Source organism: Manacus candei, unplaced genomic scaffold (genome assembly GCF_025592945.1).
Source record: "Manacus candei isolate 608988 ecotype Guabito, Panama unplaced genomic scaffold, ASM2559294v1 h1tg000017l, whole genome shotgun sequence".
Classification (NCBI taxonomy): domain Eukaryota; kingdom Metazoa; phylum Chordata; class Aves; order Passeriformes; family Pipridae; genus Manacus; species Manacus candei.
This window is the reverse complement of record NW_026138065.1, coordinates 9,355,620-9,381,428: the sequence shown is the minus strand read 5'-3', so window position 1 is coordinate 9,381,428 and position 25,809 is coordinate 9,355,620. Positions and strand designations below refer to the sequence as shown.

General features: G+C 40.8%; 1 protein-coding gene and 2 long non-coding RNA genes across 7 annotated transcripts in view; 2 read left to right on the top strand and 1 right to left on the bottom strand.

The window, feature by feature from the left end:
- Positions 1-16,835, top strand: part of LOC127469124 (uncharacterized) — a 39,688-nt gene extending 22,853 nt beyond the window's left edge. For 2 of the 3 annotated variants that reach the window (XR_007903849.1, XR_007903847.1), the window contains 2 exons: positions 15,719-16,095; positions 16,785-16,835. This is a non-coding gene — a long non-coding RNA (uncharacterized LOC127469124). Of the gene's footprint in view, positions 1-15,718 lie in introns of all 3 variants that reach the window. The other variant, XR_007903848.1, reaches the window with a different exon arrangement.
- Positions 1-22,287, bottom strand: part of VIT (vitrin) — a 53,384-nt gene extending 31,097 nt beyond the window's left edge. For 2 of the 3 annotated variants that reach the window (XM_051783048.1, XM_051783045.1), the window contains exons 1-4: positions 8,476-10,159; positions 6,807-6,872; positions 5,703-5,859; positions 3,677-3,810 (exon numbers count right to left, since the gene is read on the bottom strand). In XM_051783048.1, the coding sequence (XP_051639008.1) occupies positions 3,677-3,810; positions 5,703-5,859; positions 6,807-6,872; positions 8,476-8,569 (451 nt within the window). In that variant the 5' untranslated portion in view covers positions 8,570-10,159. Of the gene's footprint in view, positions 1-3,676; positions 3,811-5,702; positions 5,860-6,806; positions 6,873-8,475; positions 10,160-22,204 lie in introns of those variants that run through there. The other variant, XM_051783047.1, reaches the window with a different exon arrangement.
- Positions 16,836-22,561, top strand: LOC127469125 (uncharacterized). The gene is made up of 3 exons (XR_007903850.1): positions 16,836-17,066; positions 18,092-18,195; positions 19,431-22,561. It is a non-coding gene; the product is annotated as an uncharacterized LOC127469125 (long non-coding RNA).
- Positions 22,562-25,809: the final 3,248 nt, after the last annotated feature.

Genomic DNA, 25,809 nt, shown 5'->3' with positions numbered 1-25,809 from the left:
TGAGGTATGTTTCCCAGTTAAGCTTTAAACTCCAAATCTTTTTAGTGCAACAGCAGATGCCGTCTCTATTGGTACATGTGGCTATGCAATTCCATCTCTTGGGACAGTTTTTATATTCACATATGTCACTGAGTGAAAAGTGTTGTAGAGAAACCCAGTGGAGGGAAGACTGCTTTGGCCTCTAGACGTGAATGTAGGATGTAGGTCTTCTGGACCCTGGGGACTGTCTCTACAAGATGGTGTGCTGTGTTATGTATCTGGACCACCTCAAGTGAAAACTACTTCTACCTCCTGCAAAATCTGAGTCATGGTGATCTTTCCTTTATTCCCTTGGTGGATTCTTTAAGGAGGTACATATGGCGCTGCAAGTATGTCAGTTGTCATCCTTGGTGATTAGTCCAGAGATGAATTGCGCTGAACAGAATTAATTCCTACAGACTGAGCCACTCATGGGAAGTGGGAGCTGTTTCCCCCATGATGGCACAAAAGAAAGGTATATGGCAGAGGAACTCTATGAGCAGGGATGTCCATGGAGCTGGATAGTCACTGTCCTTTGTCCCTTTTCATGTCTCTGTCTCCTTTGTTTTACTCCTCTAATTAGGTAATGATGTAAGAAACTGTCCCATTTTTCACTTACAGTGATGTAAACTGAGAGCAGCTCCGCTGAAGTCAATAAGGATCCACCAAAGACCAGGTTAGCATGCAAGGACAACCTGGAAAGAGCTTCCTTCTTGCCCTCTGGGCTTCCCTCACAGAAGTTGGTCTAAGTGAAAGGCAGCAGGTTTTCACATCCACTTCCCCTCAAGCTAAAATTATGATCAGTGGCCAAGCAGGACTAGGGAGCTCTTCTGCCAATTTGGTAGAAAGACAGAAAAGTTATGGGATCACAGGTGACTTCTAAATGCTTTTCTTTATCCCCAGCAAAGGAAGAGTTGTCAGGTATGAGAAGCTGATACATGGATGCTGTAATAGCATAATAATCTGATCCTAATTGAGAATATTTCTGTGCTAATCTGATTTCTAATGAAAACCTTAAGCCCACTGCTGTGCAAATACACCAGCTAGTGTGGGGAGGCTGGCTGCTGCTGGATTCTGGGGGTTTTGATCAACAGCAATTTGCATGTTCTATGTGACCAAGAGGTAGGTCTGAGTCCCGACCTGAATGTGCCCTACTCTGTGAAGGAATGGTAATATGTCTTTTTCACTATTGGGAAAAAGTTACATCTAAGTTGGAGATTGCTTAACATACTTAAAAATGTGTTTACATGTGGGCTGAAAACATCAGCTTTGGCCATTGAAATACAAGCTATGGTGTGGTTCCTGCTCATCCTCTCACACTTACATTTGACTAGCAAACTCAGAAGTTTAGGACTTTATTTTTTTAACCCAATAGCTGCAAAACTCCTACGAAACTGAATGGAGTCGTTTAACTGAGAGCCAAGTCATTTCAGTGCTTGAAAGTGAATACCAGGGCATTTGCATACCTCCTGGTGTGCTGGCTGCTTTAATCCCGGAGGGCAGACCTTCTTCTCCACTGCCCCTAAATCATGCCATTTCATTGCCTGAGTCCCCTAAGAATTCCTCTTCTGTGCTCCTTTGTGTGGATGCTCATTCACAATTTAAACATCACAAACTCAGTGACAATATCGTAACTATGAATAAACTGTTGGCACATTTCCAGGGTGGAGTATTGCATATAGGTCTGATCTGCCAAAAGGAAATTCAGCTGGAGAATAGGGGACTCAGTTCATGCTATAAAGCTGTTCTGAAATTAATGCCTTGGGTGACTTTGTATTTTTATTCAGCAATGCTTTATGCAGTTCTATCTTTTTATGACTCATAATTGTAAAACAACTAACCCCAACTCATCACTTTCGGAGAATGCAATTTGTATGCATTCAGCCTCAGGCTGCTGAGATAATAGCACAGCCTTCCTGGGTTTTAGTCTTCTAAATTTCTCTAAATTTCCCACATTTTCAGTGAGTTTTCTTCCTATGCATATATGCATTCCTATGCATATATGAAATATGATATAACATGTTGTATGATATGTTAGATTTACATTGCAGCTAGTTTATAAACTAAGAGTTCCACTGACATCACTGAGAGCACTCAGTATGCATAAAAGTAAGTGCATTAGGGACAAATCTCATCATGCCTACACATATCCAGATTTCTCATCATCTCCTTTTACATGTGCTTGTAACTTTCTCTTTTATCTTCTTTTACAGTGTCTCATTAATTAAGAAAAAAGGTTTATTACCATAAATCAAAAATTCCTACAATTTTATGGAAGAATTCCTACAGTTTTATAGGATAACAACTGAGCAGCTGCTGATGTAAAAAAACCCAAACAAACTATTTCCCATTTATGTACCAGAATTACAATGTGCTGTTCGTTGGGGGAAAAAACTGCAACAAGTGCAAATAGCAATTCAGCTATTCCAGGAAATTCCTTCTCATCCAAAATAAATCCCTCTCATAATGTGGTGTACCCATGGCAGACTACTGTAAAAAGGTGCATCCAAATACATGAATGCAAAATTAAGGTGACAGTTTGTTTTGGTTAGTTTCTGAGACCTCCTTTGCTGTCTACAAATTTTCATACGAAAAGAACATTTCTTTGTTTTTAAAGCCTGTTCAGTTATTTGAGCTGTTAATTTTTCGAGGAATGATGTATTTAACTAACATCAATCTTAATATAAAGATACAATATAAATTTATATATAAAAATATATATTGATATAAATATAAAATCTCAATGTAAAATAATCAATACCTATCTTAAACCTCCAAAAGTTCAGACCAGCAAGAACAGACCCACTGTATGGATGCATGAAGGAGTTAGATTTAGAAATGATATGTAAAGCAATGTCAAGCAGACCTTTCACACAGGTAGAATGAGTGCAAGTAGGTGTAAAATAATCTGAAGCTGATGTAAAGGGGATCTAATTTACAAAAAAGCCCTAATCTGTGAATTTTGTCAGTGAATGCAAGTGAGCTCCTACATATACCATGGGGAGAAAAAAGGAATGATCATTAAATTAAGATAGATTTCCTTGCACTGAGTAGATATCAAAACTATTTGGCTAACAGAGTGGAGAGAATTCCTGACACACTTGGGATCCACCATTCAAATTGTTTAATATAGGGTTTGCATACATACAGTATGGCTATATGTGGCTTGAGCTTGCTTGACAGAGGTCAGAAGTTGCTTCAGGAGATGCAAACTCAGGTGCAGGCTGAGGATGCTTTATATAGCCAAAAGACCCTTTAGTTCCCACAACAGCACTGCTTGCCAGGGTGGAGAGCAACAGGAAGACCTCACAGCGAGTACCAAAGCTCAGATCTTGTGCATCAATAGCCCCAGTTAAGGTGCCTTTAGAGACTCAATCCAAAACACCTGTCACCTTCTGCAGTGGGCTCATACCCACGCTGAGCTGAGCACACTGCTGGCAGGGTGTATGTCCTTTGTGGGCTACATAGGAAGCCCAGAACAAAAAGTGTCTCAAATGCATTATTCATGCTAAAGCTGGGTGGGGTGGGCCTGTAGTGACTAACCAGGTCTTTAAAAGGAGAGGCTGCTTCTGTCTCTACCCATTGCTGCCCAGCTATCAGGCAGTGGGGAGCAGGTGGGAAGGGCAGGGGGCTCCAGTGCTCCACCTCAGAATGGTACCTGACACGAGGAAGGACTCCCTCCAGCGCGGCAGCGACAAGGACCGGACCCCGTTGGAGAAGCTCCCGCGGTAAGCAGAGTGGCCAGCAACTTTCTGGACAAGGATCTTCCCGCCTGTGTTGTCAATTATACCACTGCAAGGAGGCAACATGCTGTCTGAAGGCAGAAATTCCACAAAAACCCTGGAAACTGGTCTACAATGCAAGAGCTGTGAAGCATTTGCTTTTACCTTTAAACCAGGGGCAGTACTGGAGCTGTCATGCTACTACTAAGTCTGCTACTAAGAAATATCTGTGCTTCTTCTGCTCAGAGAAGGGCAGTTTGTTATAAAGTACTGTCAGGATCTGTTTGCTCTTCCCACTGGTTTACTGGTCCTGTGTTTAAATTTGACCTAATTGCACCCAAGAAAAAACTACTGCCTTCGTTAAAATTCCTGTGAGTTTGATTAAATGACTGAAGATACAGGGAGAAGTACTCAGAGGAGATTTTAGGCCAGCCATGTGATAGAATATGTTTTCTTTGAATTTCAGTATGTATTATCTGAAGAAGAATAAGGCTGGTTCTGACCTCAGCCTGGAGTAAATTGGACACAATATTGCTGGAAGCTGTAGAAAACCTGGCAGGCTCCATGTGCTGTGTACATCAAATGGTGTTTGTCATATGATGTAATGTATCTCAAGATGAATAGAAAGCCTCTGGTGAATAAAACCTGCTCTGGCATCACTGGAACAGCAAGTAAACCTGGAAGCGACTGTGACTGTAGAGGTGTGGTAGGCCTGGCAGTAATGACTGTGCAGAAAAATAAGTAATGGGCAGCAAACAGTGTTGAAGAATGTGTTGGAGCTATAGCTTTCTCTGATGATTGCAAGAAGCTGCAGTTAAAACAAATGTATGGAAAAGAAATTCACTGTCTGTGGAAATGCAACATATAAGCTAACAAAGCCAAATCCAGCTGGCAAATGAGAAAAACTGAAACCTTCACTGCAATGATACAGACAGCCAGCATTTGAACTACAGGGAAATTGCAGTTGCTACCAGTAGTTTATAATTCCCTTTGGGGCTCGTTCTGCACACAGAGAGAATTTCCATCATGCACTAGTATCTGAGGGAAGAATTTGTCTCTGAAAGCCTGGTAGTCATCTCCCCAGCAAGTGGCTGTGCAGGCAGAGCTGCAGCCAGGAGGTGGCAGCCCTATGTACACAGGCACCTCAGCCTGAGACCTGCACAATACAGAGGCAAGGTGTAAAGTCCCAAAGCTTTAACTATGCAACTTTACTCGAGATCCCAGCAATTTCACAGAACTGGAAGCTCAGCAATAGCTCAAATAACTCTGAACGAAGTCAAGTTGTCAATCAGGCTCTACAAGTTCTTACTGCGTTTTCAGCTGAATATGTCCTGCTCTCTATCCTGCCTCCAATTACGGTGTTTTGATTGTGCAGTTGTTCTCCATTAAAATTTTATGCACATTTTTGCATGGATAATAAACTCAGCAAAATTTGTGCTATAAAATTTGTATTATACATTTCCTTGTCTAGTGGCCTTTTATGTGGCAGGAAAGCACATTACTCAGCCTTTGATGTCAAGGACAGTTAAATTCAAATCTGGAGAACCAAATCAATCCCAGAAGAATGAAAGTTATGTGTATTCATCACTGGTGATATGCCTGTTTTTTTCTTAAGCCTTATTAGTAGCAGCAGCTCCATCCCTGTCTTCCACTTGAATAATAATAGTACAATAGTAATTTGCTATGCATGAATGAGAAATCTGCGAATCTCAAGACACTTCTCCAAAGGCTGAGAAACTTTTTCAAACAACTGATTTCGACAGGAACACAGGATTGACAGCACTTTGTAAGAATCAATCCATTATATCATACATGGTCTTTCTCTCAGATTTCGTACTAGAACAGCACCCTGCAATCAAACCTAGAAGGCAGTGGGAACTGTAAAGGGTTTAAAAAGTCAAAAGCTCTCTACACTGAAATGATGTGTTTTTCTGAGTGCCTTGCTCATTTCAACTGACTCACCTGTGAATTGCAGCATTGCAGATGCTGGAAAAGGAAGCATAAATGTCTGTGCCATAAACACGGTATTTTACATCTTGACATCCAGGAGGGCATTTTGCAATGAATTCTGGATTGATTATCTTCCCTGCCTTGACGTCGCAGTCAATCTGGGGTACATCTGTGAGTGCAAAATCTTGGTAAAGTCAGATTGAATGTTTCCATAGCTGATTGATCTTATCATGAAACAATGAGTAACTGAGTGCCAGGAACGGCTTCCTCTTATGCCTTCATATCAATGGGTTTGGGATACAAGGCTTCTGTGTGTTCTGCATCTTCAACATAATGCATAATAACTCCTATACCAAGGGATGTAGCAGTAACTAAGGATGGAATGAAGAAGCCTGCGGATGTTTCTGACCTTCAGTGTTTGCTTCTCCGAAGGAATTTCTGTTATGATGCTTTACTGGAGAGGGAGAGGAGGCTGTCACCCAGGCTGTGGTTAACACGTGGGAAGGAGGGGTAGGGATGCTTCCCAAGCCTCCTGCTGTGCTCATGTAGCTCCGTGCTGCAGTCAGAGCCCATTATCTTGCCCTTGATTTTTAAAACTATTTACTGGGTGCAATTTGCTTTGAACAAGGGGTTTAAGTGTGAGTCTACAGCCTCACAGCAGGCTTGTTTGTCAGCTACATGAGCAAAATAATCTGTGGACAGAAATGCTCCTATAGCAGTATAGCTGAAAATTATACATCCTGGTGCGTAGATATGCACCACTTGTCTCACTCTAATCAGCTACATATGCTTTGTGTTACAGCTGGTTCATTTCACATATTTCTCTGTCTCTCTCTGTGAAAACCTTAGTGCTTGCTTGGATCCTTCTGTGGTACTTAATGACTATGAAGATACATTTTAGTAGTGAAGTACAAAATTTTCCCTTTACATATATTAAGTAGCACACACTTTACTTAGTGATTTGTTTTTAATAAAAGAATCTGCTAGCTAACATATACTCCCATTGACTCCAGAAAATTGTGAAAAGTTACCAGAATATAACCTCACTTTGCACTTGTTTTATGTATCAGACATGCATGCTGTAAAGCAGCCAAGAGTTCTACAGGGACCACTTACATAGCTTAGGTTTTTTTGGCTTCTTTGTGGCTTCCTTAGCTGTATATGTACATGTAAGAAACACACCTAGAACAAAGAAAACATAGTATCAGGAAAAAGGAGGATATCAACGTCAGTCACCACAAGCTCCCATGCATGAGATTTCTCAAATTTGAATCAACAGTTTGAAAAACTGAAATGGGAGTATTCTCACCCGTGGAACTCACTGTCTAAAGATCCATTGAGTCCATGTGGTCCAGAAAACCACAAAAAGTCCCAGTATTTCCACAAGCAGTGGAAACTCTTTGCAATTGCTGTGATAGAGACATTAGTGAAACAACATGATTTGCATATAAAGCAACTGGGAAATCCTGTAATTGTGCATTGTGGCATTTCACTCACTGCTGGTAGCAGGTAGGGAATACTGGGAAGCGTAACACACCATTTGAGGTTCTAATGTGGCATGTCCCAGTATCCTGTCCCCGCAAGGGCACTCATTTTCTTCAGTAAGCAGAATTATGGTTTGAAAAGTGTAATAGTAAAAGAGACATATGCTATTGTGTTAAAACATGCATCACAATAGTAGCTTACCTTGTTAGGTTTACTTGCTAAGTGATGACATAGAAAACCTCTTCATTCTCTGTGTGCTTATTTTATAAGAACTGTATTATGAGTAATTAATAACTTCATTACAAGTATCTTGACTTTTCTATTCACCTTTCCCTTCTCTGAACTTTCAGAGGGAATTAAAACCCTCTATGAGGTGTCGGCTGATCCTCTTATCATTTGTTAAGCTAATCTTACTAGAATATGCAACAGAAGTCTTTTCTTTCTTTTATGCTCTTCTCCCCCTAGACTGATTGCAGAGAATTTGTAGACTTAATCACTCCTAAACTTGCTCAAAAGAAAAAGCAGTCCCACGGTGTCTGAAGTGACAGTGTACAGATGCAGTATTTGGGCCTTTTATCACTGATGCAGTTGTGTAACCAAGGTAAAAGTGTAGTTAAATAAAAAAAGGAATGAACCAGTGGAAAATAAAGTGAAAAGTCTCAACTACTTGGAATGTTAGAGCATAATAAAATGTGGAGAAAGTAATTTGGTAATTTATGTAGAAGAACTACATACATTGCTATGAATTTGAACTGAGAACTACTGTCCTGACAGACTTGAGGATAACAGCCAGAAGGAATATTGCCTGGGAATATCACAACTAGAGTCTTCATGTAAGATGAATTGCAAATTCTAGATTCTCTACTTGTTCCCAAAAAGTGAGATCCTGTCTGACTGCTAGGGGAAAGAAACTAAAACACATTATAACATTTTGATACCATCTTGTTCATGGAAGGAGCAAGAACTGAGAGAATTCTGAAAGGCTGTCCTTATGGAAGAAACAGCTGATTTTCTTTAGAGGGAATCTTTACATTACAGACATTTTTCAGGCCCAGTTGTGCCATCTGCTATGGTCTGCATGCAACTGGTCGTGAATTTAGAGATCTCTAGTGATTAATATTTTTTCTATGCCAAAATCAAGAAGTTGGGTGGCCCATTTCTGAAAAGCTGTGCCAAGGCTTACACCTGCCACTGGGAACTTCATCAGCTGTGGAGTCCAAAAGGAAGAGAATAAGTCAGCAGCCACTACTCAGCCAGGACAAACCCGTAAACTCCTCATTGCAGCAATCAACCTACTTACCAAAGAAGGTTGCAATGGCTGTGGCCTTCATGGTGAGTAAAGCAAAATCTGGGTGCGTCACTAAGAAGCACTGAAAAGGAAAAGAAGAGCTCATCAGGCTGTGTTCAGAAGTATCACAGATGACTCTGGAACGGTGGGGAAAGAGGGACTGTGCTTTTTTGATCTTTCACAGTCCTCACATGCTGCATCCTCTTCTCATGCTGTAGAACAACTGATATCCCCAGAGGAGATGGTGCTTCAGCTGTGGCACTCCCATGGACTGTTTTTTTTACTTCTGTCCAAAATTTGCCTTTTTTCCTCAGGAAACCAAGATTTCATTCATGTACTTATTTCTGAAGCCAGTGTCAGGAGAGAGCATGATGGGCACAGACATGCTCTGAGGGCTACTCAAGTCTGTTCACTACTCTTCAAGACATAATCACAGAATCTTATTGTCTACACATCAAACCTCACCATGTAATCCCATTTAGATATGAGGAACATAAATAAGTCCATTCACTCCTGAAGGATGTTGCGTAAAGTATTTTGCAATGGTTCCATCTTTTCTGAGCCAAATTACTGATTTCTTCCCTTTTCTGAGGATGTGTGTCCATGTGCATGTACGTGAGCACCTGAGATTAAGAGGACTCTGTCAGAACATCTGGGAAACATTTTTTTCTGGGTCTGCATAAGTGGTTCATGACCCCTGCCATCCCTGAAGCTCTTGGCCAGGCTACAAGACTGCATACTTATCAGAGGTAACTCCTCCTCTCAGCTCCTCCTGAGCATCACCTGCTGCTTTTGCTGTTATTTGGTGATTGTTGAGGGAATCCTACGTTGGGCACTCATAATTAATCACAGTCATTAAAGTACTACATAATGCTTGACAAATCAGAGTAAAAAGTTTGAAAGGGAGAAAATATTTTTGTGTTGTACAGGGAAAAGCTTGAGAATCAAAATAAAACTGATTTTCAAAGAAACTTATTACATGCTTACAAATGGAAAGATTTATACTAAAATAAAAACTAGCTTGCTATCAAGAAAGAAAACACACGGAATGTTAGAGCTGCAAATTATCAGGAGAAGCAACATATCTGCCTCCTGGAAAAAAGGCAGAGGCAGATTTCACATAGCAATTCATGTACTCAGAAGCAGGGCTTTGGTTGTCCCAGAAAGAAATTTAGACTAACAAGGCAGACACAGGAGAGAAACCAAAAAAAAAATCCCCTATCTTCATTTAAAATGTTTCCACATTTTTTTACTTTAATTATTCTTCTTTTTCAAGCAAGCCATGTGCTTCTAAGGCAAGGATGACTAAAATAGTATGCTAGATTAAACTGAGTTCATCCAGTTCTAGATCTATATAATTTATAACCCTTTTTACATGGAGCAGATGCACCTCTGATTTTTGCTTCTCTGCTCCAGTCAGAGAACTTCAAATGCCAGGACATACTAACAGTATCGCTTCCCAATAGCATTATGTCTTTCCTTGGTGATCTAAAACAGTCCTCCTGCTAAGGTTGCTAAACCTGAAAGCAACAGGGGTTGCTCAGAAGACACTGAACTGAATCCTGGAGGCATGGAACGTGGTTCAAAATGGTAACTGTGTCTTTCTGAAAAATGATGGGTTGTGCAGTTGGGGTGACCTGGGGCTGTACAAGCCATAGCAGCAAGAGCAGTTATGTGGTAATATTCTGCTGTCACAGTTAGTCTGCTGCCCCAGGAGCTATCCCAGTCCTCCTGGGTGGCACTACCCTAGGCTTGGCTGCAACTGCAATCTCTACGTGGTCTGCTGGTGGGCATTTGCTTTTCAAGGCAACAGCAAGTGGGCTTTTTTCATAAAATATTATGAATTTATTGCAGAAAGAGGCCAAAAAATCTAATTGGATTTAATGTGTAAAGCCTGTAAGGGGCAAATGAGTTCAGCAGACCCGTTAGCCTGCAATAACAGATGCTTATCAATAAGAGAGCTAAAAGAAGCATTTAGTCAAGGCTGTTAGATTTACTTAGAAGATTTGTTGTCATAGCTACACAGAAAAGCATCTTATTGTGGACTCTGTACTTTTGCTGGTGCAGTTAATACTAGTATCCTGATGGAAATAAATTGTAATAGTAAAGAAACTTATTTTTGCCACTATATTAGGCACTGGTATATCAGGAAGAAGTGCATAGGCATGACAATACTCCAAGGGGGGTCCTGGCCTTTAGACCTTGGACTGTCACATGGGCAAATGTGCAGGAGGATTTACATTGCCGACTGTTAAGTAACAGGCATAGAAGCTCCAAGCTTTCTGTTGTGGGAAGTCTGTGTGCATTCATTGTATGTGGGGCCTAGGGAGTCACCTGATTTAAACTGTGTGAGATCTCCTATACTGTGCACTAGCATGGCATGCACTACTTCAGACTGGTAAAGGGAACAACAGCCTGGAATAAAACATGGGGGGGGGTTGTTTCTTTTGGAAGGAAAGGCAAAGCAGGGCTCCAGTCCATGCATATGACAGGCTTTTTAGTCTCTGTGGATCCGCTGGCCAGCTTGGGGTTGTTTTATCTATAGATCAAGAATAATACTTTGCTAATAAACACAAAGATGTTCTTCCTTTGTTCCTTTACAAAATGAATAGGTCCCATTAAAACAAAACCAAATGTTTCTACTTTGGGTTAGTTTGGAGCATGAGTTTTGCTGAGATTTGTCCTAATTAGATTTCTATTCATGCAGTATTTGCAGTCCCAGTCAGAACTGGTAACTAGTGACTATTCACTATTAAATCTCTTAAACCGTATGCTGGATCTCTGTTTATCAGAGTACATTTTCCCATCTATATCCTTCAGACTGTCACATCAGAAGTTATCCTTATGCCAGGACAGTAGTTAAATGTATGCATTACATTAACATGTGCTTAAATCCCAGCTAAGTGCAAATGTAGTAAGAAGCATCTCCTTTGCTGTTTCCCAGTGCAGATCCTATTTTACCTTTTAAAATGAAAGTTCTATTTCATGTTGGTTACTTTTCTCCTACCACAAATACTTGAAAAATCTTGAGTATTAGTGAAGAGACAGAGTTAGCAAACTATTCTTTCTGCATATAAAGTAAGATTTTTATACTGACCTTTTATTAGCAACTTGACTTTTACAAAGATCTGAGAGCTGCTACATACTAAAAACAAACAGATGGTTTAGAGCCACATAAATTCTCACTATATGACAAACTATTGCATTTTCTGATGGAAGTGTAGGTTTTAAGTCCTTGATTTTTGGTGTCAGGCACTGCTGTCCATTCCACGTGCAAACTGAAATTCTTTGCTGGTACCATGTGCTTTGCCTCTGCAGAAGTAAGCAGTTTATCTCCTGTAATCTCCTGTGCCACAGAAATTAATTTGTATACTCTCTTTGTACCATAATAGTGTGTGTTATTGTTCTCTTTCTCAAGGGGTTCTAATATCACAGAAGCACTGGCACCATAAAAAAAAACAGAAGTGGACTTTGTTTGAAAGCTGTCTGAGCAAGTGGCATGGGGTTAACAGCATGATCTCTAAGTGCTGTGGGTTGAGTTAAATATGTGCCCTTTATGAGAAAATCAAGTGGGCTTGGTGTAGGTGTGAGTAAACTGGTTTGGATAAACAAGAGCTGATCATCATCTTCTAGAAGAAAACATTTTAGATTTCTCTTTTGTTTGTTTTTTTTTTTTTTTAAATTGTTTAACCCTTTCTTTTTTTCATGCTCATACTCTGTCCCTATGGTATTGAACCTTGCTTGGCAGTACAAGAAAGTTCCTTTTGGTGCACACTAGGTAATATGGCTAACACTTGTCACACACAATTTAGTTTCACCTCCTTTCTTATTAGAGGAAAGAAATTATGTACCCTCAGTGCACTGTGTTGCTCTGAAAGTCTGTACATTAAAAAAAAATGTAAATGGCTGTTTATTTTAAAAATTGAGGTAATGAGTTCTGCTGAGACAGAAAATTCAAATTGGTAACTGTATTTCATTTCAGAGGCTGAGATTGCTCTGTAGGTATCCCAGGCCAGGTCACAAAAAGTAAGATCCAAGGTGCTATTTTGCGAGGGTGAGCTTATTTGCATGCTAGACTTTATTCTTGGAGAGGTCTGAAATAGAATATATGCATCCAGGAATTTAAAAATATTGCAGACCTCATCACTGCTGCTATTAAAAAAGATGAGTGAATGCTCACCTGTTTTCTTTCATATATGAAAGAACCCAAAAATGCTTCCTGGAGGCAGTGATGAGCTTCAGAGCACTGTGGTGGATTCTGCTTAATTATCCAGCATCTCAGAAAGCTGACAAAGAAACGCAAGCTTTTATAGCTGCAGGTCTTTCCCTAGTAGTTGGAGGGGCTGTAAGAACTTTTGTATGTCACATATTTGGCAATTGTGGATCAAAAGATTTTTGGAGATCGAGGGTGCCGTTCCCAATGGATCACTGGGCACACTCTCCCCTCTCTGTTGGAACTACTCCACTGTGCACTTGGGATCCTAAGAGCTGTGCAGATGCACATGGAGCCTTGCTGCAGCCCTGTGATTTGCACACTCACATGGGGAAGAGGAGGCAAGGAGACTCTGGCTCTGCTCTGCTCCCAGGCAAGAAGCAAGTTAGCTCCCTTCTCGCTTTCTTTCTTTCTGTCCCCACATTTGGTATTCCTTGTTGCACAGGGGTCCTGCTTCCTCACAGAAAATTGGGGTTTACCAACCTTTTGTGCCCTGGAGTCTGATGATGGGAGACCTCTTTGGTGATGAAGAAAATGTAGGTTTGAACTCTCTGAGGCCAGGGACAGCCCTCATACAGTTATCCCTGGTTAAGGGTTCTCACCACTTGCTTCTTATTAGAAGGCTTTGATTGTTGGGGCTGCCATATAATGTTTTAAATGGTGCCCACTCTGCTCTGCGAGGTCAGAGCTGATTTAACAAATGTTTATATGCAAGAAGAATTTAGTCCAAAATAGCTCAATTCAGGTGGGTATGATGAAGAGATGCTATACCCAGCAATTCAGAGCCAAATAAAAACACCCAAGCAGCTCTGCACTATTCATTTTGTGTTCATGCAATGCCCTGAAATTAAAACAACATACAGTTGAAGTAATAGTGACGATAATTTCTCTACTTTCCACAGAGCTCTTTCAGAAGAAAGTAATTTATTTAAAACTACAGTGTGATTTAACTTGCCAGACCTTTCTCAGAGCTTAAATAGAACTGTGATGATTATACATTTTCATCTGTCTCAGCAAGAAAACCATCAATTATGCTGGTCTGACCTGCCCCTTCCAGCAAAGGAAGAGATACATTTAGAATATGTCACCCACCCACACAGAAAATGTAATTTGGACTATCTGGATGATGATTTCTATGAGGGTCATAACACTGTACTTCCCTGGTTTCTGCTAATGTATTATGCATTATTTTTTTCATTTTGATGCACAACTTCGTGCCACATTGGGAATTCATGGTGGCTTAAACCTGTGAATTCCTGTATAGACAACTCCCTCCCTCTGTCCTCCTCCCCACTATGGCTTTTGTCTGCTCATGTATCTGCCCCCCTCACTCCCAGGCAAACTTCTTCCCCTTTCCTAATTTAACTACTTCTGCTTAATATCATTCAGACCCCAGCCAGGTACCATCAATCCTTGGCACTGCCATCTCCCCAAGAAACCAAGGGCAAAGACAAGTACCTGCAATTCAACAGTGACCATGGACTGTGCTGGCTTTGTGGCATGAGATTTGTGGCCACATTTCTTTCTTTCTTTTTTTTTTTTTTTTAGAAAATATGCCATCTTCTAATTCCATCAAATGGTTTTAACAAGTCAAAATTACTTTTTAAAATACTTTTTAAAAAGTTACTTTTTAAAGTGCAATACATGGTTTATACACTATAAAAAGAGCCCTAAGTAACCATGTTATTGTGCTGCCTGCAAACTAAGAATTAGTGTAGTGTGCAAGAATTCCCCTGAAGGTACATATTTAGTCTAAAAGTGAAGAATTTGCGTTAAAGGCACTGAAAAAACTACACATCACCTTGGGGATGGTTTTTGGAATTTCTGTAGCATGTTCAAACAAAACTTGAGAGCTTTTTTTTTTTCTGTTGGTAGAAACTTATAAGCAGAAATTTAGAGAAACTTTAGGATGTTTACTCTCTGCTTATTAAAGCTACACATATCCCTTTACTACAAAAGTGAGTTATATGACTGGGTCAAAACCAAAACTCATTCTTAAGCATGCTAGTAAATTTATACCACAGCTCATAGAAAACCTTTATCAATTTAGTATCTCTGCAGTCTGTGTGACTACGCCAAAGCCATGGACTGGTTAGATAAGGATTCAGAAAATATATGTAATTAAAAAAACCCCACCCTGGCATGTGGTACTAGTTTGAAGTAAGGCATTTATGCCTAGTAATGACAACTTGATCAAGGAAGCGTCTTTTGCAAAATGTCTTCAGCAAATCAAGAAGCTTGGGAATGCTGTAGTAAGCATTTTGAAAAGATAAGCTAAAATCTGCTTCTGGATTTTACTGGAAACCAGTAAAACAAAGTTAGAAAGTAGTTTCAGTTTTGCATTACAGATCTCTTAAAAATGATAGTCTCCTTCTCCTTGCACTGCTTAACATTTTCCCTTACGTATTTTGTACTTTTCAAAAAATATTATTTCTTCCTGACTAACTGCATTATTCCTACTTCAGAATATTTCTTTCCAGCCCTCTCAGATAGATAACTCTCTGTTACCTTTAGTTTAGAAAAAACTAACCCATGTTATAAGAGAGGTTTACTACAAAAGGCAAATCAGAAAACAACCCCAAACCACCTTATGCCTCTCAGTCTATTTCTAATGCTGCTTTGCTGGGACCTCCAAATCCTTTGCCTCCTTGCAGGGTCAGCTGCTGAAGGCCAAGATTCCCCACATCCCAGGACATTGCGCATGGCCACACTGCTACATGCCCTGCAGGTGGAGCCCAGGCTCCCTTCTTCCTTAGGCATGGGATATAGAGGTGCTGCCACCTGGATGCTGAGTGGATAAGCATGAGTTGTTGTGGTAGCCGGGTGCAAAAAGCATGTCTGGATCTCCTACTGGAGGTGACATTCACATCCTGCTGGTCTGAGCCATGAGGGGCTCCTAAGGCCACTCACTAACACTGCGCTTTCTCATATTCCTTACAGAGAGTGTCAAAGGCTAATCTTTAGTCTAGTCTAGTCTAGTCTTTGGGCAGTCTACCAATACTTCTGCAGATAAACTGGATGCTTCTCTGCTGTCATCTCCAGAGAGATCTTTGGATTTAGAAGTCTGTCCTGTCTCCTGCTCCTGGGTCCTGCTGGGAAGTGAGTCCTGCTCCTCAAGGTCTCAAGGTGAAAAGCTGTGGGGTGGATGGAGCCTTACATTTTTTTCCTGTGGCAGGCTGGCCTCCCGAGCTAGTGGTCATGGCTACTTTGGCTTTGCTACAGGCTGTTTCAATTGTATCCCTCACAGTTGGTGCTGGTCCACTGTCTGTCTTCAACCCAACTGGCACATTTAAGCTGAGGTCTGCCAGGCGTGGCTCTTCTGGGGAGCCATTTGGAAACTGTGGACCTACATATACTGTTTCCATTTTTTAATGACTGAAGAAGACACTTCAGGACTCCATGCTGCTCTTGGGATGAAAGTGAGCTATGAATTTGCATGAGTGCCAGCATTATAAATGAGGCTATTATGGGTAGTGCTGGGTTATGAAGACATGCTATTGGTGGAGGGGCTGGTGAGAGACATGACATGGTGTGGGCCAAGCTGTGCAGCCTTATGGCATGTGTGTAGGCAGCCCTTGACAGCACGGGAGTGGTCTCTCTACCATATGGGTCATGCAGACAACATGAGGGATGGCTATGCTTCCAAAACTACATCCCTCAGTATCTGAGTGCCCTGGAGGGGAAATGGAGAGCTAGAGAAGGTGGTGGCAAAGAAAGTGGCCTCCAGAGCCCAGTCCTGAATACTGTGACAGAGTAGGTACAGCCAGAAACTGCTGAGAAATGTGTCTCAGGACCAGCCTGACACTGATTTACCAATTTTGCATATTAGAATCCTTTTAAACCTGCTGATTTTGCATAGACAGGAATCACAGGATTCTGTTTCTGAGAGCTCAAGATCAAAAATAAAAATCACGTGGACTGGGAGAAGGAACTTGTAATTTGAGGTCTTTTGTTTTTTAAACAAACCAAGCCTGCAGACCTCAGTATTTTATAATCCACTTCCATGCTCAAGAATTTTGTTCTGAACTTAGGCTTTAGGACATTGCCCTGTGAGCTTCTACTTCAAATCTAGTTATTGCCTAACCTACAAATTTCTTTCTACGCACAGATTTCACCGGTGAGAATAGAAGATATAAACCACAGAAGACTGAGAATTTAACCTTGTACTATTTGTACCAGGTTGTTCCATTGGAACTACTCTAAACTTCTCTAATCTCTCACCTCCCTCATCTGGACACTCCTCTCCTTCCCACGTAGCCTTATTTCCAAACAATCTCTTTCTTCATATGCTTCCTGTCCAAAAACTTCTTCAACCAAGCCCAGGAGAACAGAATTCTCAAGAGCTACAGAAGTATTGCAAGAGAGGCGAGAAAGATGCGCTCCCACCAAGGTGAGCAGAAAGGACTCCCATCATCCTCAGATGGCTGGCAGCTGTGAAAATAGCCCTTGTAGTCATGGAGCCATTACCCTTTCCTAACTCTGACTCACTGAAGTTGATGAGGGCCAGGATACACAGCACTGCTGCCAGCTTTCCTCTGTGTCTCGCCCTTGTTCTATGGACTGAAGGGTAAACGACATATTTGGGGAAAATAAAAAAGAATGGGGCCTTCTGAATCCCTAAAGTGACCTGGCAGGGAGATTGAGAGGCACAGAGGTGGCCGTGTCCAAGCTTCCCTGTAAACAAGTGATTTTTGAGAGGTAAAAAATTCCACAGTTTTATGTATAAGCCTGGAGGTGCTGGAAATCCCCAGCTCATCCTGGTGGGGACATTAAAGGACTGCATGAAGCTACACAAGAAAATTCAGAATTTTCATAAAATTTTGACACATGTATAACTGACACTTGGCAATTATGTGCTTTTTTTTTATATGAATCAAGCTGCCAGCTGAAAGACTGTTGGCTGCTGTTTACATTTACAAAGATATTTTATAAGGTGACAGGCCTAAAAACAGTTTGCACATGCAAGTTCATCTTGAAAATATTTTTTATATCTATGTCTATGGGATGTCCTGTAGAATGAGACATGTTAAGGATAACTGACACAGATCATGTTCTTAATATGTCGCTGACCTCTTAATGCACTCTGAAGTTCTGGGGATAAAGCAGAGGTGGGATGGACTTAAAGGGTGCTAGAAAGACAGTTCAGCCATGACAGCAATACTTGTCAGGTTCAGAACTGCTTAAACCTAGATGATTTGAATGAACCAGAGATGATTATAAATACTCTTCTAAATGCAAATGTGTTTCCAGTTTGGGATATGAGCTATAGATTCAGGTGTTCTGCTTTAAAAGGGAAAGAGAAAGCTACAGACGATTTTTTTTCCTAAGTTAAAATGCATTTTCATGAGACATATTTATTCTTCCAAGCCATTGGGAAATTTTCTTTCTGATCAACATTTTCTATTTTTCTTCCAGGCCTCAGTCACTGAAAAATGAACCCAAAGAGGAAAGACAGCCCAAGGCAACCCAGCCACATCCTGCTGCAGAGGAGAGCAGAGAAGATGGCAAGAGAAGTGAGGGTGAGCCAGCTGCAGAAAGAGGGAGCAGGCTCTGCTCTCTGTTGGCAGAGCACTGTCAGAGGATGTGGGAGCAGCCCTCAGACACCACTAAATGTACAGCTGCCCCAGCACAGAGTTTGGTGCAAAATGTTTGCAGAGGCCAGAGCAAATACTTGTGTAGCTAGCCCAAGAGTGCCATGCTGTCAGGATTGTCCAGTTCTGTTACCTCCCAGTGTTTGCAAGGGGCACTATACCCACACAGCCTGCAATCTCAGCTGGCCAGTACACCTACCCCATAGATGCCTTTGGAGCCTACATCATTTCAGTAGATCCTGACTATGCTGCTGTGGGCCACTGGAAGAAAAAGCCCATCAGTAATACATGCTCCTGTTTTATCTGCAACAAGTCCCTTCACATCCCACTTTTTGCATCATCCTGCTTTCCACAGGGCCTTATCAGGAGTCAGTACAAGACAGTCTTACTGCTGCCCTGCAGTCACACTCACAGCAGTGCCTGCGTCCCCTTCGGGTTAGGGTTTAAAGAGTTCACAGAGGCGATGCAGGCTGTTGCAAGACAGACAGTCAGAGTTTATTTTACTAGTAGAAATACAATCTAAACAGCTACAGATTTTCTGGGCATTTGTGCACCTCTCTGAGCCTCTTGTGTGGCAGTGGGAAGCTTTGCTGCCTGCGCAGCATTTGCTCAGGTTTTCCAAGCGGGAAACGTGCAGCAAAAAAGGAACTGGGATGCAAAAGAGTGGCAGCTGCTCTAGGACTGTTAGAGAGGCTCTTTTACAGGCGAATGAACCGTCAATTTGTAGTAAGACATTGTTTTCTAAACATAGCATGAAAACTGTTATCTTGCCTGGCTGGTCATTAGAAGAGAGATAATTATAGTCTCTGTGCGACAGCCGAGCCCAGAACAGGGGCTGCATTGTCCCAGGTCCAGGCTGAGCTCTAGCACAGGCTCCCCAGGCAGCGCTGGGACAAGAGGGCTCCTTGTGCCCCGGCAAGTTCAAAAGAGGAATTGAAGTGCTCTAAGTAGGTGTTAAGCACCTATTTCTCTCTCCTACTCCGGACTTAAAAACTGCTCCACGGGAGAAAGGTGCAGAGGGCTGTAGCTGCATCCTCCCTGGCCTTATGTAGAATACATGCTATGACTATTATTTTTCTTTTTTTACTAAAAAAAAAAAAGCCCCAAAGCTTCAGTTTTGCGTTTATTTTTGTTTTGTTCTGTGTTTCTGTTTTCCAACACAGATCAATGAGACCTGTATGATGATAGGCTTTCAGAAGGAAGGACTATGTTCAGCGTCCACTTCCTGAGCCCTGAATGGAAGGTCTAAACTCAGTTTATGCTGTCATATGCCAGAGAAGTCCTGGTGTACGCAGAACTTCAGGGGGTGAGAATATCCCCCAGGAACATCAGGAAATCCCAGACTGTTACTTTTCACCACCCATCCAGAAAAGACAATGCCATCCCAACCAATTGCAATGGGCCAACACACTCCTCATTGCTCTGGCACCTACTCATGCCAGTACCACTGTATGGGGAGTTCATGCCTCTGAGTGCCAGACCTTTTTTTCTCAGGAATACAGTCACAGCTGCAGATAGTAAATTGAGCTATCACTTTTTCTTCCTCATTTCATCCAGGTGCTTTAAATGACTTACGTGTATAATTTAAACTGAAAGATTAGTAGGTTTAGACTAGATATTAGGAAGAAATTCTTCACCATGAGGATGATGAGGCACCAGAAAAGGTTGCCCTGAGAAGTTGTGGATGCCACATCCCTGGAGGTGTTCAAGGCCAGATTGGATGGGTTTTTGAGTAACCTGGTCTGGTGGAAGCTGTCCCTGTTCATGGCAGGGGCGCTGGAACTAGGTGGTCTTTGAGGTTCCTTCCAACCCAAACCATTCTATGATTCTGTGATTTAGAAGACTTTTGGTAAAACAGGAGACTTGAACATGTATATTCTGAGCCTTAGGTTAATATGAAAAGCTACTGGGCAGTATTTTCTGACTAGAGCTTTTTTTGTGATTCAGACCTGGAAAGGAAAACGTTCAAATTTTCCAGGCAGACCAGATACAGTCGAGTTTTTTTCTGCCATTGTTACATAAACTTCAGGTTTATTTTTAACAATGTTTCCTAAAAAGCAATGGCCAGAAATAATAAATAATTCTGATGTTTCACATGAAGTAATTACCCTGTTTCCCTAGCTTCTGTGTTCATACTGTGGCTCAGGCAGTCCCCTTTTAGAATACTCCAATTAATTTTGACAAAAAGGAGTGTAAAAATTAATTTCCCTCTATTTCTGTGGAAGTAAGTAGCTGGGTGAAGAAGGTACACCTTGTTCATGTCTCCTCTAAAGAAAAGGCTTTAGTAGGACACAAGAAAATCCACATAGGATATCTTTCATGCATTCCAAGTGTGAGGAAAGCTGGTATAGCTAGTAAAACTACTTGGTTTGACCAGCCAGTGGTGAGTCATTTGTAATAATACCACTAGGAAAAGAAGTGTCTCACATAAAGTAAAGGTAAGAACAAGTTAAGAGCAAATTAAGAACATAACAATACTTCTACAGGTGGAAACACAAAGCAATATTCAATTATTTTGGCAGGACAGTAAAAGTTTCTTTTTAAAAAAAATATTTTTCTGGCTTGAATAGCTGAAAGATGGCAAGGCTTTTCTGTCATTCCAGTGAGAATCACTTCAGCAACTCAAAGGATTAGATAAAACATGCAAACAAAATAAGTCTGTTTAATATAGATACTAATTTAATATTTGAAAATTAATGTGTGGGTGTGTGTAATGCAATTATTTTTGCTAGAGCTCTCTTTACATCTCTGAAAGAGATCAGTCTCACAGTCATGACTGTCATTCAAGTGATGAACTCAGTAAACCCAGAAGAACATGATACTACAGATACAGAAAAACATAGATTTTCTTTGAGTGTAGTCAAATGCAAGATGTTTTTAACTTTGGGATGTATATAGTAAAATGCAAACTATAAACTTGGAAGACTTCATGGCTAATCTCAATAACATGTATTTTAAAAGCCATCTGAACTACTTTTTCTCTGTGTGGGCTTTCTCGTTATGGTGTTTTGTTTAAATTTTGGAGAGGTTAGAGAAAAAGAAGTGTGTTCCATGGAGGACCTGCCTCTGTAATCTGTAATTCTGCTTTTTGCTCTAAATGTGGCGTAGTTCCCATAAACTCTAGGAACAAAATATTAACTAGAGTTGAAAGTTTGCTTGGGGCATTTGGTTCATGTTTGTACTAGTCTGAGAGAAATCACATTTTGAAGAGACTTATCAAGACTCTAATCTCTCCACAGAGAGCTGAATGGCTCTGGCAGGCTTGACAATGCTATTCATTTTTGGAGCCTCACCAGCAAAACAAGCACTCAGCACAAAAGGATGTATAGTGTCTAGGCTACTGTACTGTTCATACATCTGTATCTATCCATCTAGCAAGGGAGTTCACATCATAGAAATACACATCACTAGAATAGTACCATCCTGTACCTTGGAGATGAGTGTTCCCCAGTGTCAGGTAGTGTTAATTAATGATACAACACACACCTTCCCATTTATCAAAGAGACAAAGAAAAAGTATTGAAAGCAAAACCGTTTTAAATTTAGGAACAAGTTGCATTGCCTATCACACACTATTTGAACAGAAGGCATATAAACGTCTATTGGTTTGTGGCTTATATACATCATTCCTTAGCACATAGTTAAGCCCTTGCTGTTCAGGCAGCAAGTATATGTGTCCACTCTAACAGTAGGAGCTTAATGCTTTTATAAATACTTTATGAACTATATATAATGTAAAGTACAGTTTCATTCTACATTTGTGTCTTCATCTTCTTAAGTCTTTGATCCTAAGCACACAGCTGGAATGCTAAATAAAACATCATGTCCCTGCAGTTTCTCAGCAGTGAAAATATTTAACTATTATCAACAGGCAAAAAAACCAACTTCCCCCTCTACCCTCTAAATAAATATAGCAGAGAAATTACATGAGAATTACCTTGCTTGAGGTGTGCAACTTTTTATTCCTTTTCTCCACACAGTATGAAAGTGCTATTTTTTCCAAGCTTTTCTGTACCCCAAACTCCAGCCAACATTATTCTACAGAAGGAGAAGCAGGCAGCAGAGGGAGGCCTGGACACCTTTTTTCTTTCAGAGAGGAGCTAATCAAACATTCCCATCAAGCTCCCAGCTCTGTGAAAGGCACATTGCTCTCTCTCTCTCTCTTCCCCTCCCTCTCTCTGCTCCTCTCTCCCTCTCTGTCTCTCCCTCCCTCTGTCTTTCCCTCTCCCTCCCGCACACACAGACTACAGAGCTCCTTACACTGATTTAGCAGCCGAATTAGGCAGTCCTATTTTAAATATATGTTCCCTCCCACATATTTTTGGTAGGGATTTCTATGCTCCTTTTGCACTAGCCTGTCAGATTTCTCAAGTTTTTCTCTTTTGGGAAGTGAAGCTTTGCTCGACTGATGTTTTGGCTGAATCTTTTTGTCTTCCTGTTCGGTTCACCATCCTAGTGAAAGGACAAAAACTAGTAGATGAGAGTAAACCACACAGCTCTAAAGGTTGTAACTACCAGATTAGTTAGGTGCAGATCAAGTTTAAAGAGAAAAATATCTTTTGAAGAGACAGACTGTTTTACCTTTACTAATGTGAATAGCATTGTATTCCCTCAGCAGTTTCCCTGAAGTCAGAGGATTAGTGACACAGCAAGTCTGTGAGTCTGGGCACAGAGAAGTATGGTATGAGGGTTCTTTCTCCAGTTGGGTGTGAGAATTTTATAAAATGCTTTCTAAGGCTACTAACTGGCACCCATAAAGTTTGACATGGCCAAATGAGATATACAAAATTACTAAATTCTTTAAATGTCCACACAAATCTCCTAAAATAATTGGATAACTTTCAGAATGAAAATTCATTGAGAGAATCAAAATCACAGCATTTACAAGATGATCACAGAAAGTGCTGCTATCACATTCCAGGATGCTGGAATGCAAACTGTAACTTGTAATTACATCTAGGTATTCAGAAGTGTATAGATAACATAAATGAGAGAACATACACTGTTTTATCTAAGATCACTGGTGAAAAAAATATCTAGTACAAATAGAGGAGATGGAGTTCAAAATACACTTTAGAAAGACATGTAGTTCATGATGTAATAATCCCCTAAATGTATTTAGTTTAAAGGAAAGTGATTACCTGGCTTTAAATGAAAGTGATTACCTGCTATTTGTAAGTCTCTACTCCAGTACTTACGGAAACTATGTAACAGCTCAGCGTATTAATAAACAATACAATATCAAAAGTTTATCAGGAAGTTCCAACTGTTTAGTAAGATATAATGATCCATAAATTAGTTTGATTCTCCTAATACAGAAGTTCAGGCTTGCCATGGTAATTCCTTGTGAGTCAGAATGCATTGGACTGGCAGGAAGCCTCTTCGGTAAGTAAATCTTTTAGTAGATCTACCTAGAATATCTACTGAAAACCCAGAAAACCCAAACCTGAAAGTCATATTAATTCCGGTTAACACTTTAAAAATAGCATTGCCCTTTTCATAAGGCTTTGTGAGGTTTAATTCTTCAGATAATTCAGGGGCAAAAGGAAAACGCAGCAATGGTCCATGCTGCACCCACCTGCCCTCTCCCAGCCTGGCTGACTCTGCTCGTGGCTCGGGGTCAAAGATGCTGCCAGTGGGCTGGCACATTTCTACAGTGCTCCCTGCGAGCTAACCTGGCATCCTGGAAATGAGCATCCCGGGAACTGTGGAGCAGAAACACTGAGTGGGCAGAATAAGAAAAGCTGTCTAGTTTGTTATTATTCAGGGTATTCAGCTTCTCATTGTCATTTGTAACGGAGAGCTGGCCAGTATCAAAACAAAACACTGAGGAGGGCACTAGCTGTCTCTTTTTATCACAACATTTCTGAATGCTGTTGCCTGTGCTCTTTCCTGACAGAAAACCATTTCCAGCCACCCAAGAGCTGGCAACACAAAGTGCAGGAGCAAGAGGTGGACCACATTGAATGGCTCCATTTTGCTGCTGGGACTTGCCACAGGGAAAGATTTATTTGCAAAAGAGATGACCATGCAGTCAGGAAGTCACTACTGTGAAGACAATAGGTATTGAACACGGTGGTCTAGGGGAGGGACAAATGCTCTGTATCTGTAGGTATTCATGTCTCCCACCATTGCTTCTAGTCTGTTTTCTGCTGTTAGTGCTGTTTGTGGTAATAGTTCTTAAGTTTTACTATACTGTATTTTCATTTGCTTGTAAGTTAAAGAAGGATTTAGCATGATCCATTGAAAAGACGTCTGAAAGAAACAGAATGCAGATGTCTAACCTATTCCCTGAAAGTTGTAATGAAGTAGCCAAAGAACAAGACCAGAGAGAAGAAATACTTTGGCTTCAAAGAGAGTTTGAGAAGGTTCTTAATTTTTGAGGAAAATTTAGTGACCACATTGAATTATGATCTACTCAGACATTATCTTCACTCTGGAAGATAAAACAGCAGAAAGAGAGAGATGATGTGTGTAAGCAATGTTAGCATTGACAGAGGAGATAATCTAGCCAAGACTCAGTAAGGAAGTTCACTGTTTTTAAACAGAGGTAGCAACAGACCTGGAAGACCAGATACTTACTGATGGACCTTAGTCACAGACTCTTAAATAAATATTCGAGATAATCTGTCATGCAGATTTTTCAAGGCACACAGTGTTTGTTTGAAAAAAGCATTGCTTTTCGAAAAAGCTGGGTAAAGGCCTTGGTGAGTAACAACTGAAACTCTGACTTCACTGTAGGGAAGCTCACTGCATTTAGTCTAATCCTCATTACAAATCTGACTTTTTAAAAAAACTTTTGTTTATAATAAAACTAGTGGTTACATGCTTCAGCCAACACAAAAATGTAAGATCCCTCTTGTTCCTCCCCCTCTGCATGCAGTGATGCATAGATAAATGAAATAAGGGAAACCTCACCTATTTGGAAATGCAAATAAACTCACATATTCTGGGTTTGATGCTCATAAACTGGTATGACCCCAGAGCTGAGGTGAGGCAACTGTGAGGCCACCATCAGAGACAGCTGTAGTTTTGCACTTACATGTCCAAATTCAGTCCAAGTTCATTACTGTCTTAGTCCATAATTTTTTGTTCATTGATGATCTTTCCATAGTGATTTACATGAACAGGTCAAACTTTTGTAGAAAGGGGAAGAGAAAAAGTTTTTACTATGTAATAGGTTCACACAGTAGGTCAAAATCTAAGTCAGAGCATAAGATGGTGACTTCAAAGGTCATAAATTTCTTCCACAAGTGCAAAGTGATGACAGGTATATAGATCCTGTGGAGCAGGTGCTTACTGCAGCCCAACCCATCATTCTCATCTCCCCAACACTCAGGAGGAACTTCTGACTCTGCTGGTGTAGGCATAGGCAAAAAAAATCATGTTCATCCATGTTATAGAACAAGATATGCCTGCACAATTTTTAGAGGAATCCAGACTTTATCTGGAAAATTTTTAGTGGGAAAGTACAGATTCTTTCACACACTTTGTCCCACTTGTGAGACCCAAGGTGCACACTACTCTTCTGGTGTGGGGCTG